Below are 15,472 nucleotides of genomic sequence, written 5' to 3' on the forward strand. Positions count from 1 at the left end.
TTTATTAGAAAACCAAGTTTAACATTGAAAAACATACCATAAGAAAGATTTTTCTACTTTTATTTTTCTACAATTTGTAGATAAAATATCCATCTTAGGGTTTGTTCGTTTGCTCTAAATTTTGACATCTAAAAATGTAATAATTACATTAAGAGGTATATTGGTATTGGTGAACTTTTCTTTCCTCTTAAATTTGAATGGCAAAGAATGTTGCTATGAATTTTAAATTCTGAAAATTATCAAATATCCATTTTGACCCTATATACGAAGAGTTTTTTTGTTTGTCTTTTTGGGGGTATCATTAGAAAATAAAAAGTTGTATGATTGTACTTTAAGAGATAAGAAATAAGAGGAAACGAACAACCATTTTTCTCTTAAAGTTAAAAGGTTTCTCTTAAGAGATGAGAGTTAAGAGGAAATGAACAAGCCCTTAATCACCCCTTAACACCATATAAAAGAACTCCAATTCCATGGGTCAACTGATCACAACCCAAAAGAAATGTATGGGGTAGTCCATCTTACCAACAACTTGCAGTCAATTTGTGATACAGGCTTCAGTCTGCAAATAAGTCTATTGTGCCCGTGGCTCCATCCAGTGTCTAGTTTACAACTAGCTTAAGAAGTAGCTGACTTGAGCACAAGCATCTTTTGAATATGTCATTCCTATACTGTCCCGGGGGGGTTAAATCATTGTTGTTTAAAACCCAAATAGATGTTCTTTACTATTCCAACACCCAGGCAAACAAGGTGACTAGTAGAAGAGCCTCCATGCTTTACGAACGTTGATCACAAGGTTCAGTTGTGGCCCTATGACTAGTCCCTGCTGATATCTCTGCCCATTAGTCATAACGAGGAAACACAGCTGAGTAACTTTCCAGTTGGATGCAAAATTTTCTAACCTTCCATCAAATTGTTCAAGATATAAAAGCTCCTTCCAACGGTTTTCCACAATGGTTACCACATACCACATGCTACATGCATTTTTGTTAAACCTTCAGCTCACTTGCAAGTGCCAATGCCACATCATGATATAAATATCATTTGGTTTGATCACAGGTTGCCAAACCCAAAAAGGATGAAAAAATGCCTTGTCTTCCAGTCTCCAGAAAACCATCCCTCATTCCAGAAAGGCGTCTTCCAAAACAAGTATTTATTCTTTAATGGTGCATGCCATTGTTATCATGAGAACTGCCTCTGAATCAGGAAAAAGAAAAATACTTCAAGGGAAGCAGATGAATATCCATTGTCCTACTACTCTCCCTTTAACTGCTACTTAAATCATCACAAATTCGCTTTCTGGACAAAGCTCTAAAAATTGATACAACCGCAAGTAAAGCTATCTCCATGTGCTCAGAGCTACTTGTCTTTATAGATACCTGCCCCATTTTCTGGCTGTTTAAATTTGCATTGACTGACATTCTTGTACATCGGCCTGGGCGGAAATCAGACTGAACACTTCCCCCAAAGACTGTTTCCTTATTCAAGGAGAGAACTGTCATAGTCAGGCTGATCTTGTCATTCCTCACTGGGTAATCTTTCCCTCTTAAAGTTGTTTGGAAGCTACCCCCATAAGCCACCTGACCAAGACCTCCCATGCGACCAATGTTCAACAAAAGTTTCACCCTCTTCCCAATTGAAATGGTGTCTTCTATCTTGGCACCAACAAAATAGTTTTTCCCTGTAGAAGTTACAGATACCCCACATCCTGTCATATTGTGCTTCAAATTACTCAGCTTTGTGTCTCCATGTAATGTACAAACTAAATCCCTACCTCTAGTCTGAACATCAAGTCCTGCACAAACAATAGGGCCCTGTGGCTCTATGTAACTCGCAGAACATTCAGTCAGAATGCCAAAATCACGCTTATCCCAGCTCATCTGTCCTACAACAGAAGCATGGAGGTTTCTTCTTATTTCTACATCTGTCTCTAGATTAATGCCATCAAACCCCACATCATGATCCCAACCTTGGGGATCCATAACAGGTCTGACAACCCAACGGTCACTAGCCACAAGGGAACGGTACCTATGCACAGGGCAATCAGAATCAAAACTTGGTGGGACTGTAATATCTGGCAAAGGAACAGCCTCTGGAGATGCTTCTTGATTTTCAAAGTCATTATCATCTTTTGAAAGAATAACTTCTCTCTTTCTCTTAATCTCAGCTTTCAATTGCTTCTTCAGATAAAGAGTCTCCCGGTAGTCCAGTTCATCAAGATAGTCCTTCTTCTGAGATTTTGTTAATGATTCAAACTGGGACTTTGTCAGGATGCGAATAGGAGGTAACTGATCATACTCATCTTCACCCTCTGTGTCTGAAATCTCATCCACCTCGCTGTCCATCCCACTCATTCTCAAATCAGAACCGAACTGAAGAAAAGAAGAAAGGAGATGGGGCAGAGATGGCAACCGAGTAGTACGCATTGGACCAATTTCAATGTCATCCTGAAATTTCAGAAGGTTGTTGGCATCTCCCAGCACTTTAGTGCATATGCATAACAGCAAGAACTGAGACCTCCAAACTTGTCCATTTGGAAGGACTTTCTCCCCTGTGATATTCATTTTACACTGAGGGTGGTTCTCCACCAAAAGGACGGGATTTTCTAGTCTTGAATCAGAAATAGCCTGGTGTATATGGTGTTGTACCAGATTCGTGCACTGATTCACAAATGAGTCATAGTTGAGTGGATAACCACTAGGTCCTTCTGGAAGAATTGAAGAAGCATGAGTCATAACAAGAATGGTATTAAACCAAATTTCAGAACCAAAAACCTCAGTTATAAGCTTCAAGAGAGGGAAATCATTATAGCCCATGTTGATGAGGTCAAGGCGTTCAAAATATAAGACAATGTCTGGTGGGGATCTTCTTATGAACCTCTTCACTGATCGCATGATCTTCCTGTTCTTGCGCAGATTACTTGTAGAAGGCAAGAAACCTGGTGTATCAATAATAGTTATTTTAATACCATTGATGGTCCCAACTATCTCCTCAATGTGATCAGTGGCAGGTTGAAATGCATCTGTTACAGCCATTGTTTGGCCAAAGATGGAATTTATAGTTGCACTCTTGCCAACACCTGTTTTCCCCAGAAGAAGAATCCGACAGGAAAATTCCAAATCAGGTTGGCCAGTTGACTCTAGCTTTTCTGCTATTGCTCTAGCTCGGTCACTCTTAATTATGGCTCTTTTTAAGTCTGATTCCCCTGATCGTATGAGAGTTGCTACATGCAATCGGTATAACACCTGTGCAACCAACATACTATCCAGTGACTGCCCAATCCTGCAAACAACACGTAGGAATTTGATTTGTAGTGCATCAATCTTAGCCAACTGGTCCAACTTCTCATTGGTGTTATATGTTACATGAAAATCCTCAACTGAATTGTGTGAAGTGGAAGTAAGAAGCTGATTTTCTTGATTACAATTGGAGTGAGCAGAAACACAAGTAGAAACTAGTGGTGCTGACAAACCAGATGTTGGATTTGAACCTGAAATCATGAATGAAAATATTTTCTCATGAAAAGTGCATCCAAATAATCAACAGGTGGAGTTCAAAGAGAAGACAGATAAATCCACTAAAAAAAGCTCCTTGAGTAGCCAGCTATTGAATTATTAAACTGGAAAAAAACATATAGTTTGGTGTACGTTTATATTCACTTTTTTTGTTCTTTACATGGCAACTATGTATATGCAGTCTGAACAGTAAAGATAGCAATTACCATGTCTAAAAAGAACCAAAAAAACATGGTACATGCAGGGGATCCACTCACAGAATTGATTACTAGTAAAAATATTATATAAAACAAGCATATGGGCCAAGGTCATCATTATCAGCTAAAATTGTCCCAACAAGCATACAGAATTGATTTCTTCCACATTTTCATTCTGTTCAGTAACATATCCATTGTTAAATTATTAGCCCTTAAATCAATTTCTTTTATGAATGAATATAATTTATTAATTCAGAAAAAAGACAGTACAGGGAACCCAAAAGAGGCACGAGCTGTTACCTCTTCAGAGTAGTATTAGCCCTTAAATCATTTCCCACTACTTCAACCCATGTCCTTTTTGGTCTGCACCTAGCTCTTCTATCCCCTTTAACTTGTAATAGATCAGTTCTTACTGATTGACCACACCACCATCTTGGTCTACTTTCCCCCATTTTATCACCTATTGAAGCTACCACTAAGTTCCTTCAAATATTTCCCACTCCTCCATCTCGACATTTGAATTTCTGCCTTGCTCATTTTTTAGGCATGTTGTTTCTTGACTTTCCTGCACACCACTTCATACTATACTGCTGATTTTACAACCATTTTATAAATTTTCTTTTTAGCTATGTGGTATTCTCCTTCAACATAAGACTTCAGATGCACTTCTCCATTATTCCAAGCTAAAGGAAGAGTTCACCCTGAAAATTAAAAGAATAAATAGGAATGGGCCTTAGTTTCATTTATTTTTAGTAGCTTTTTTTCTGTTTTATTTCTGCAGTAATGGGCCTTATTCTTTTTATGTTTTTTAAAGTCAGCCGCCAACTAGGGGCACTCATGTAACTTTACAACAGTATTTTAAAAGCGCAAGGCGCAAAAAAAAAGGCGCAGGGGTCAATTTGTGCCTGAGGTGCAGGGCAAGGTGTGCGCCTTTTTAAGCAAGGCGCAAAAATTAAGAAAAAGCTAAAAATCAAAATAAAATAAAAAATGCAAAAAATAAAAGAAAAATAATAAACATAATATTAATAAAAATATAAATTTTAATTTAAAATAAATGGTTTAAAAAACCTATTATCTAATATTAAAATACATAAATATAACATGATAACATGTAAAGCATATTCAAATGAGAATTTAAAAATAAAATCAAATATATAAAACATTTTCAAGCATATAAAATCCACTCTTGATTCTATGAGCTGCCTTTGTACCACGCCCCTCGAGGCAAGCCCAAACAAATCCACGTTAGGTCTTAAATTCTTAGCTCTCACACAAAAAATAATGATATTATAGTTTTTATTGCTTTTTTAGAAGACATTTTATTAGGATGAATGAATGAACAATAGTACCAAATAGGGAATTCTCGAAGCTTCGGTGACTTGTTTAGGATTGCCTTGAGGGGCAGGGCATGGGGGCAGGGCCCCCGGCCCAGCTACTAAACACAAAAAAAAGCAAAAAAGCATCAATGTTTCAAAAGACGCATGCCTGGGCTGAGGCACAAGGTGCGCCTAGGCGTGTGCCTTTTGAAAGGGCTGCGCCTAGCTAGGACCTGGGCAAGACGCCTACCCTGAAATGCGCCTCGCTTGTGCGCCTCAGGCGCACCTTTTAAGTCACTGCTTTACAATACTTTATTATTCAGCACATATATAATCAAATTAAGGGATAGAGAGAGGATTGAACAACTCTTTTCATCTTCCCTTCTCTTCCTTGTAAATCCTTTTGAACTTCTCTTTCTTCTTCTTTACTATCTTCTTTATTTTATATTTCAGAACTAACAGGGACTCGTGCAATGCATGGGATTTATCAAGGAAAAGTGAAACAATGGCAACTAATAATTATATTAATAATTTTAGTAATTTGTTATAAAAATAATTTAATAATTTATATTAATTATATTAATAATTTTTTAACAAAAATAATAAATTACTACTAATTACCCAATAAATAATTATTTTTCGTATTATCCGTTAATGTTTTATTTTATTTATTTTACTTTATTAATCATTAAATGTTATAATTAAGTTAATCTATAGATTAACTTTTTAGTCAGAATTAAATTAATCTAAGTCCAAGCTCAAGGTTTAAGACTGTGAAACAAATCCTTGGTCTCATCTCCGTCCCCATCCTTGGTTGGGTATCATTATCAATCCCCATCCTTGCCAAGGCAATATCCATCCTTAGCCCCATCGAGTCAAGGAAGCTGAGTACCCGACGGGATGGGGAACATTGCCATCCTATTCACATTCGAATCCTTTTATAGACTCATCATTACAATCTCCTAGTTTGTGCTTCACATCTATAGAAGTGTCAAATGGTTTAGCTCCTAACTTTCTAGTGTCCTTCAAGAAGTCTAGGGTATACTTCCTTTGGGAGATGAAGATTCCCTATTGAGAGTGGGCAACTTCAATCCCAAGAAAGTAACATAATGGTCCTAGATCCTTCACCTCAAATCGGGTAGCCAAGAACTTCTTTAGTCTTTGTATCTTTGAGGCCCAGTCACCTGTGATAACTATGTCATCCACATAGACTATCAAAGCTGCCATATTAATTGTTCCTTCTTTACAAAGAATGTGTGGTTAGTTTGACACTATCTAAAACCCATCTGTTGTACTGCCTGATGGAATTTACTAAACCAAGCCCTTGGTGATTGTTTTAGGCCATACAAAGACTTCACCAACTTGCAAACTTTTTGTTCACTGCCTTTAGCACAGAAGCCAGGAGGTTGGATCATGTACACCTCCTCCACATCACCATTCAAGAAAGCATTTTTGATGTCTAATTGGTGGAGTTCCCAATCCAAATTTGCTGCTAAAGAGAGGAGAACCCGAATGGAATTCATCTTTGCCAGTGGAGCAAAGGTTTTTGCATAGTCTAACTTCGTACACTTGTGTAAAACCCTTTGCTACTAGGCGAGCCTTGTATCTTTCTACCATGCCATCTGCCTTATGTTCCATAGAAAACACCCATTTGCATCCATAGTTGTCAAGGCGATGCCTAGGCGGGCACCTAGGTGATAAGGCGCCCTTGGAGGCACGCCTCGCCCAGTCGCCAAGCAGCTTTGCATACTGTGTAATAAAATATTTTTATATTATTATTTTTTTTAGATTATAATTTTAAAATAAACATTATTAAAGAAAAATATTCATTTTTTATGTTTACAAGCTAATTTCTTTTAGAACTTAAAATTTTGTCTAATCAATACATTTCTTGTTCTTCTTCTTTTCCTATAACAAAAATAGGGGTTTGGCCCCTATATTTTTTGAATTTTCTTTCCTTCTTTTTCTTCTCATAAATATTTTGATTTTCTAGACTTAAACATGAAGTTTATAATTTTCTTATGAAAAATATGGACAGTTATCGAAGAAATTTGGTTATGGAACCTAGGGAACTACCCTAGGATATGTGATTTTTACTTAAAAAAGTCCATCGCCTAGGCGACTAGGCGACAAGGCGCTCCCCTGTCGCCTAGCCTTGCCTTGGTGCCTTGAAAACCTTGTTTGCACCCCATCGGTTCCTTTCCTTTAGGAAGGTCTACCAACTCCCATGTGCCATTCTTATGTAAGGCACTAATCTCTCCTTCATTGCATTCGTCCATTCAGGAACTAATAAGGCCTCTATAACACTTTTAAGAAGTGGCCGAAAGGAAAGCATGAAATGAGGATGAAATGTTCTCATAAGATAAAAACTGAGCCATAGGGTGGTGTGTGGTACATAATCCGATACCTTTTTCCAATAAGGAGGTACAGATCACAAACTAAAGTATCAATATCAATAGGTTTAGGAATATCTATTGATAAAAAAAATAGGTTTAGGAATATCAACTGGGTAATGGTACCTGAATTGGGTGATGGATCCAACCCCTATGAGTCTGATGGCATTGGTTGCATAGCTTCAGGTTGCTCCACAACTGGAGGATGTTGTTGGCCTTAGCTTTTAAAACGTTGTCTACGAAAGACACTAAATGGAGGAGGATCAAGAAGAGAAGGTAATAATAACAGCAGTGTCTGTTTCTCCTCAACCTTACTCTCCCCTTGAGGAGAAATAGATAAATAAGAAACTTTCTCAAAGAAAGAGACATCCATGGAGACAACATATTTCTTGGAAGTAGGGTCAAAACAATGATAGCCCTTTTGAGAGAAGGACGAATCATGAATAAAGCATTGACAACCAAAAACATGCATGGGTATAGGAAACGTTATAGCCTTAGGGAAGAGAATCTGATGTGGAGTCCTACATTCCAATAACCGAGATGGCATACGGTTGATAACATAGGCAGCAATCATGACAACATTCACCCAAAATCTTTTTTGGAACATTCGTCTACAGAAGCATCCCCAAAGCAACTTTTAGGAGATGGCGATTCTGTCTCCACAACCCCATTCTGTTGAGGGGTTATAGCACAAGAGCTTCGGTGAAGGGAGCCACAACATGCAAAAAAAATTCAATTTAGTCACCATGGAAATACTCCTTTGCATTGTCTGACTGGAAAACTTGGATCTTTGTTTGAAACCAAGTGTAATAATGCATTAAAAGTCTTTCACAAGCTTAGGAACTTCTTCTCATGAATGCATTGGGTAAAGCGAAGTGTATCAAGAAAAGTCATCTATAAATGAAATGAAATACTTGTAGCCATTCTTGGTTGGAATATTAATAGGGCCCCAAACATCAGAGTACACAAGGTGAAAAGGAAAATCCGATCTTTTATTGCGTAAAGGAAATGAAGTACTACAATGCTTACTTAATTAACACATTTGATACTGAAACTCATTAATTGACACAGATTTGAACAAATCTGGAAACAAATACTTCAAAGACTTAAAAGACATATGATCCAATCTATGGTGCCACAAAACAACTTGACTCTTACTCGACTGACTCAAAAACTTTGAAGTTGAAGCTGAAGCTACAAGACCAACTTTATCTTCTAATACATAGAGACCATTGACTATGTTCCCTCTACCAATCGTCCTCCCAAATGCCAAATCCTAGAAAACACAAGAATATGGAAGAAAGGTTACTAAACAATTCAAGGCATGGGTAATACTATTAATAAACAACAAATTAATAGGTAATTTTGGGACATGTAAGAAATTGGTTAGAGGGAGGCCAAAGGGTAGAGATATAGATCCCCGACTAGCAATGGAGGACCTATCGACTAACATCACTTTATCTTTGTCAGAGAGCAAGGTATATGAATGGAATAGAGTAGACTTAACAGCCATATGGTATAAAGCATTGGAATCAATAATCCATGGGGATTCTGGAATGTCAAAGGTTACATGAAAAGAAGAGGCTGAGTTATTAGTTACCTAAGGAGGATGCAAAAGAGGTCGAAGGTGTAGGGCCAGAATCTACCTATCGAAGAGCCCTACCATATTGTTCCAAATGGTCATGGAAGGAGTTAATAATATCTTCCTTGATAATAAAACTAGGGGACAATCCAAAGAAGAGCTCACTATAGAATTATCATACTGAGACTTATGGGATAATAAGTTTGCTGAAGTATATTGCTTCTAATTTGGCTTCTTATTTTGTTCTTGTGTTGACTTCTTTCCTAGTTCTTGTACCCACTTTGGTTTTCCAGTTAACTCCCAACAGATTTCCCAGGTGTCTCTGGATTTCTGACAAATGGTACACCACAATTTATCCTGAATTTGAGTTTCCTCTCACTGCTAAGGCAACAGTCTAACCCTCAGAAGCATTCATAGCAGACCTCCTGCTTTCTTTGGACTAGACTAATGCATATACCTCTTGAACAGAAGGAAGGTACTTGCTTGCCCAAAATCTGCACTCTAATGGGTTCATACATGGGGTTTAGACCCCATAGGAAGCAAAAACCCATTGCTGAGAGACTAACTACTTGTAGGCTTTTGCATCTTTATCTCTCTCCCACTCAATGCTTTGATAGTAGTCCAACTCTTTCCAAACTAAAGTCAGGGCTGAATAGTATGCAGATAAACTCCTTTCCCCTTGCTTGCATGTTGAAGATTCTGCTTGTAATTGATAAATCCTAGCACAATGTCTTTGTTCTAAGTATGTAGCATTTGCTTGTTCCCATATTTCTTTTGCTGTCTCAGCCCACATAAAATTTTGTTTAACAAAAGGCAGCATGAATGTCAAAAGTCACAACATAATCATGCAATTTTCTTGGTCCCACTTGTCACATTCAGCAGTGTCGGACTGAAGTTCCTTAACCTTCCCATTAATATACCCTACCTTCCTCCCAGCTGTAATGTACAGCCACATCTCCTTAGACCATGCCAAATAATTCTGGCCATCCAAGGGAGTGATAGTCATGGGAAAACTCAATGTATCATGCCCACCATTCAGTCCACCTTGATTTGATGTAGTTCCTGATGTTGTAGAGTCTTCAGTGGCCATAATCACAATTCCACATAAAACAAAATATTTTTTTTTTCTTCAGTCCACACACACACACTGATGATGACAGGAACCCTACCAGAATTAAAATACCACTCCTGAGGGATATTTCTGTATGCAAAGAGCACACCCAAACACAGTCACGGCTGTAATACACAGGTATTTCAGTACCCTGCCGATTGAACCATACTGCAGTACCCTGCTGATTGAACCAGGTCACTCATGACCTACACAGGTTCCAAGTTCCTACAGATTTGGATCTTCAGATTCACCCAAAAGAGTTAAAAACAACTCCCCTTATACCATTCAGCCAATACACAGTTCAGCCTGTTCTTGGATTTACTACCAAGAACCAGGAGTGCAAAAAAAGGGTTTAGATCTTACCCCTGTTCAGTCCGAGTGGATGTTTTGGAGTTCCAACCCAAATAAAAAATAGTACAGGAAAAGACAAAGGTCATCAACCTCTGAAAATCACTCAACCAACCATCATCCACTGATTCTGGAAGTAACCCCTTTTAGAGTTTCAGCAAAGACAGGGAAGAAAAGAGGTAGCTGAAGTGTTCTCAGTCCGGTCCAGAAGCTGCCTTTTTCATTCGCAGTTCAAGGAAGGAGAAAGGACTGTGATCAGAAAAAAAATGGTCTAGAGTGTACTGTCCGGCTCTGATACCATGTTTTCTGGAGAAGGAGAAGAAGAGAAGAGAAGAGAAAAGAATGTGAGGAAGAAAAAACTCTAGCTGGCAGTGCCAAAGATGGTATTTATATTATAGGGCAATCAAAAAACATAATAAAAGGTAAAATGACAGAAGTGCCCTTGTGGCACAAAATAACTGAATACATTACATCAATTAACTCTAGTGAAAACCTCCAAACAGGAGACATCATTGGTGTCTTTCTCCACATGTATGCGTCTTTTTCTTTACTAGTGGAGAGATTACTAACCATTTACTAATCTCTTGTGGTTTTGTCTCTAGTATTTAGGAGAGGTTTCATGCTTTTTATTGATTGCAGACAGAATCCTCCAATTGATGTAGCTGGACTATTTGATCCTCTTCCTATAGAATGCCAACAAAGAGAAGGATTCTGGTGATGCACGTGCAGCTATTTTGTGGGTGCTATGGGAAGAAAGAAATGACAGAACCTTCAAAAAGAAAATCAAGAACAAAAGAATAGGTCATAGAAAGCATAACAGTTAAAGTAGTGCATCGGGTGAACCAGTGAAGACCATGGAACTGTTTAATCCTTTTACCATGGATGACTTTAGAAGAGGATGAAATTGAATAGCAAAATCAACAAAAGTAAGAACCAAAATTAGGAAGCAATAAAGACCACCATGTTCACCTCAACTTAAAATGAACTACAATGGATGCATCATGGGGGATCCTGAACCGTTGGGTATAGAAGCGGCTTATAGGAAAACTGGGGAAGAGTAATGTGGAGGTACACTAGAGCAGCAGTGGTGTGGACCTTGTGGGAAGAGAGAAATGCCAGAATCTTCCAAGAGAAAGAAAGGAGCAAATGACAAATTATGGAGTGTGTAATGACTAGGGTTATACACCGGCTACAAACATTGGAACTATTCAAAAATTTTACATTTGATGATATTTAGAGGAATTGGCCTTTAGTGGCTTCTAGCTTAGTGCAGAAGGTTAAGGCAAGGTTGGCTTGGACACCTCCCATTGAAGGATTTCCAAAACTAAACTTCGATAGGAGTAGTCAAGGCAACCCAGGCCCAGCTAGAATAGGAAGGGTCATCAAAGACAAGGAAATTTAAGAGCACTCTTCTCAGGACTGGTGGGGAATGGAGACTCCTTAAAGGAAGAATTGTACGCAGCTCTACAAGGAGTACAGATTGCAAGAGAGTTAGGATTGGAAAATTTGGTGATAGAAAGGGACTCCAAGGTGGTGGTGGGTTAGCTAAAAAACCCAGATTCAGTGATTTGGGCTTATAGAAATGAAATGAAGAAATTCAAATGGATAACTCAGCAGATGGATGTAACTATACAATGGGCGAGGAGGGAGGCAAATGCTTTTGCTGATTCTCTAGCTAAACAAGGAGTAACTAGGGATCAGTTGTAGTGGACCCACTTGTAACTTTATGATGTTTTTGTTTTAATGAGTGAGGCTGCACCTCGCGCCTCATATTAGGATGCTTGTAACAGACTCTTTATCATTTGCTTCTAATGAAATCAAGTGAATTTTTATCTATCAAAAAAAAAAAAAAAAAACATGGTTGTCAAGGCAACACCTAGGGAACAAGGTGCCCATGGAGGGTGACATCGCTTAACCGCCAAAGTATTTTGTACATGGTGCTCTTATATACCTTTAAGTTCTTGACTTTTTGAGATTATATTAATAAAATAGACATTACTAAACTAAACCATTTGGTTTCTGAGTTAAAATACAAGTTTCTTTCTATTATTTTCTCATTTGTTAGAGTTCAATCAATGTGTGTGTTGTCTTGAACCCTCAAAGACTTCAATAACTGAACTAATAAGCAATGAAGAACTCAAAATTTTTCTTCTTCTTTCATCTTTTCTTTTCTTCTTTTCCTAGGACAAAAAATAGGGGCTAAGCCCCTCTATTTTCTAAAATTTATTTTAATTTTTTCCATGAATCTGTTGATTTTCTATTTGGGCTGAAAGGAATAGTAGAATCTTTTGTAATAGGTATAAGGATGTTGATCATGTAATTCAGAGAGATGTGGGCAAGTTGATCTCTTGAATTTCTACTTCTGGGGAATTCAGAGATCTTAGCATGTCTGTTTTGTTTCAGTCTTGTTCCTGGTGGAGGTTGTAATTTTGGTTGCTTTTCAGACTGCCTTCTTGGGTCTGAGTTGCAGCCTACTTTTGTTTATGATGAATAAATTTACATTACCTTTTCCAAAAAAAATTCCTATGTTTTAAATGAAGCGTATACATTTTAGAAGATTATAGACAATTACTAGTGAAAGATGATGCTGTTATGGACCTAGGGAATTACCCTTGGATTCATGAATCTTTTCTTTTCTTCTTTTCCTAGGACAAAAAAACGGGTCACCTTGGGGGGGGTGGCGCGTTGAAAACTATGATGTATGAATGCCCCATATATGAGGAAGAAAATCCTTGCATAACATAGAACGAGAAAGGTTTTTATTTTTTTCTGGGGGCCCGGGGGAGGATATAAGAAATGGTGTATTATCTCTAGAAATAGGTAATCCAACAGATTTTAACAAAATAAAAATAACCAACATAAACATTGTCCAATAATAAGAAGAAAATAGATCCAACAAATAGTTCGAAGAATCTATTTTCAATTGAACAACAGAAGGAAACAAGAAAGTATTCATACCTCGATCGTCAAGCTCCTCGCTCGGAGTTTCATCATCAAAGAAGCTCCCATTACCCGACAGGGGTCTTGACGAAAGCAACGACTTCAATGCTAATTGAGATGAAATCCAATCCCTGATTCCCTTCATCCTTAACTCTAAAAGCAGAAACGGGTACCCAGAATCATTTATTTGAATTGTTTCTTAATTGGAAATAAAATTCGGCAAATTCCTTTCTTTTTTATCAATAACTCTGAAAATTTTCATTAATTAAGAAGCAAAATTCGGCAAATTCCTTGTTAAAACAATCTATTCCTTTCTCCATTCTTTGCCCTTCTGAATCGGTAATATCAGAGGGCTCAAACTCAATCTCAGTGCAAAAGACAGAAAAATAAAAGGACTCAGGTACCTACTTTTAGAAGCCGAATTTACTTGTTGCGCTTCTCCTTCTCCTTCCACTCCTCGTTTCTCGTCGATATCGAAACAGGCTCAAAGCAAGCTCTTATCCTCTTTGGATTGAAATCGATTAAAGGGTGGAGACTTCAATTACAATATAGGGATGTAAATGTATCGGGGTCGGCATTGCGTTTATTTCAACCCGAACCCGAGCTGAAGCACAATAATCCGAATCCGTCCCAAAAAAATCCAAAAGCAGTGCAGTTCAGCATGCCTCACAAGGGGTTTAACCTATCTTATTAGACCATATCATCCTTTCTTTCTCATGCGAGTTCCCACTTCCCAGTGAGTTAAATCGTCTCCTCAAAATTTATCATAAACTATTTCCCCACTAAAATTTCCTAAAACATCCCCAAATTCATTTCACATGCCCAATAAAACATCTAATTCTAACATCTTTATCCCTTCCTCTACCACTTTTTATCTATTTCTATAATTATCTTTCTCCAACTTCAAAATACATATATTTTATTTTTCACTAATGTACTAAAATATTAATATTTAAGTAAACATTTTCTGAAAACAACTTAAGTTAAAACTTAAATATTGAAATAAGATGAATGAAAAATCTATATTTATATGTATATTTATACTATCTATAAAAGTATGGATAGATGTGGTTGGCTTTTGGAATTTTCACTAGACTAAACCTCCCATCTCTAAGGTTTGAATCTGAGAAGGAATAGTGGTAAATATGTAATTTTGTTGTCTCATTTAATGCTTATTAGGAAATTACTATTCTTTCTCATTTAATGATTATTACAAAAAAGACACAAAACTCCATTCTTTTTTTTCATAATTGTAAAACAAGTCAATGGCAATAGTGTTATTTACATTCACATTAAACGCTTGTTATGGAAAATACACAAAAATCCATCTTTTTGTTCAATAATTGGAAAACAGACCATAGTAATTGTTGGAATCTCGCTTGAAGTTTTTGACTATTTGCCTAAACCTCCCCTAAAGTTTGGTAATTGCAATCACCTCCCCTAAACTTCTCGACACAGTTGCAAGTAGACCCCCTTTGTAAAATCCTCTAAAAAATGCATAAAAATGTCCAAAATACCCATATAATTATTATTGAGACTGGTTTATACATAAAAAAAACAATATAAATGTTATGAACAACAAAAAAAGAGTTTAAAGTTATAATTTTACCTTTGAGTAATTGATATGAAGGGCAAACTTGGAAAATACATCAATTCTGAAAAAGAGATTAGAAAGGATTAGGGTAGTGATTGATATGAAGAAAAAATTGGGAAAATAAACATTTTGGTCAAAAAGTAACTACATGGGTATTTTGAACATTTTTGTCCTTCTTGTTAGAAGATTCTAACAGAGGGTCTACTTGCAATTGTGTCAAAAAGTTCATTGGAGGTGATTGCATTTACCAAGCTTTAGGGGGGTCAGCAATGATAAAAAATTTTATGGGAGGTTTTATAGCAATTTACCCTTTCATTTATTTAAATTAAAAGAAAATTTTGAAAGTACATCTTATGTTCTCAATAGCCAATTGTAGGCCACATTAACCACCATGAAGAGTTTTCCAACTTGCAAATTTATGAGCAATTTATTCTTTAAACTACTTTTTTATTGTTTTTAAAGTATTTTTAACCTATTTT

The 15,472-nt window shown here is 37.0% G+C and overlaps 1 protein-coding gene across 1 annotated transcript; it reads right to left on the minus strand.

The window, feature by feature from the left end:
* Positions 1–346: 346 nt before the first annotated feature.
* On the minus strand, positions 347–13,964 carry TOC90 (Avirulence induced gene (AIG1) family protein). Its single transcript, XM_010260272.3, has 3 exons — positions 13,808–13,964; positions 13,418–13,552; positions 347–3,487 (listed from the first exon to the last, which is right to left on the minus strand). Exons 2-3 carry the CDS (start codon positions 13,542–13,544, stop codon positions 1,263–1,265), a joined length of 2,352 nt encoding a protein of 783 aa, XP_010258574.1. The 5' UTR covers positions 13,545–13,552; positions 13,808–13,964; the 3' UTR covers positions 347–1,262.
* Positions 13,965–15,472: the final 1,508 nt, after the last annotated feature.

Source organism: Nelumbo nucifera, chromosome 7 (assembly GCF_055504915.1).
Source record: "Nelumbo nucifera cultivar China Antique chromosome 7, China Antique-T2T, whole genome shotgun sequence".
In the NCBI taxonomy this organism is placed as follows: domain Eukaryota; kingdom Viridiplantae; phylum Streptophyta; class Magnoliopsida; order Proteales; family Nelumbonaceae; genus Nelumbo; species Nelumbo nucifera.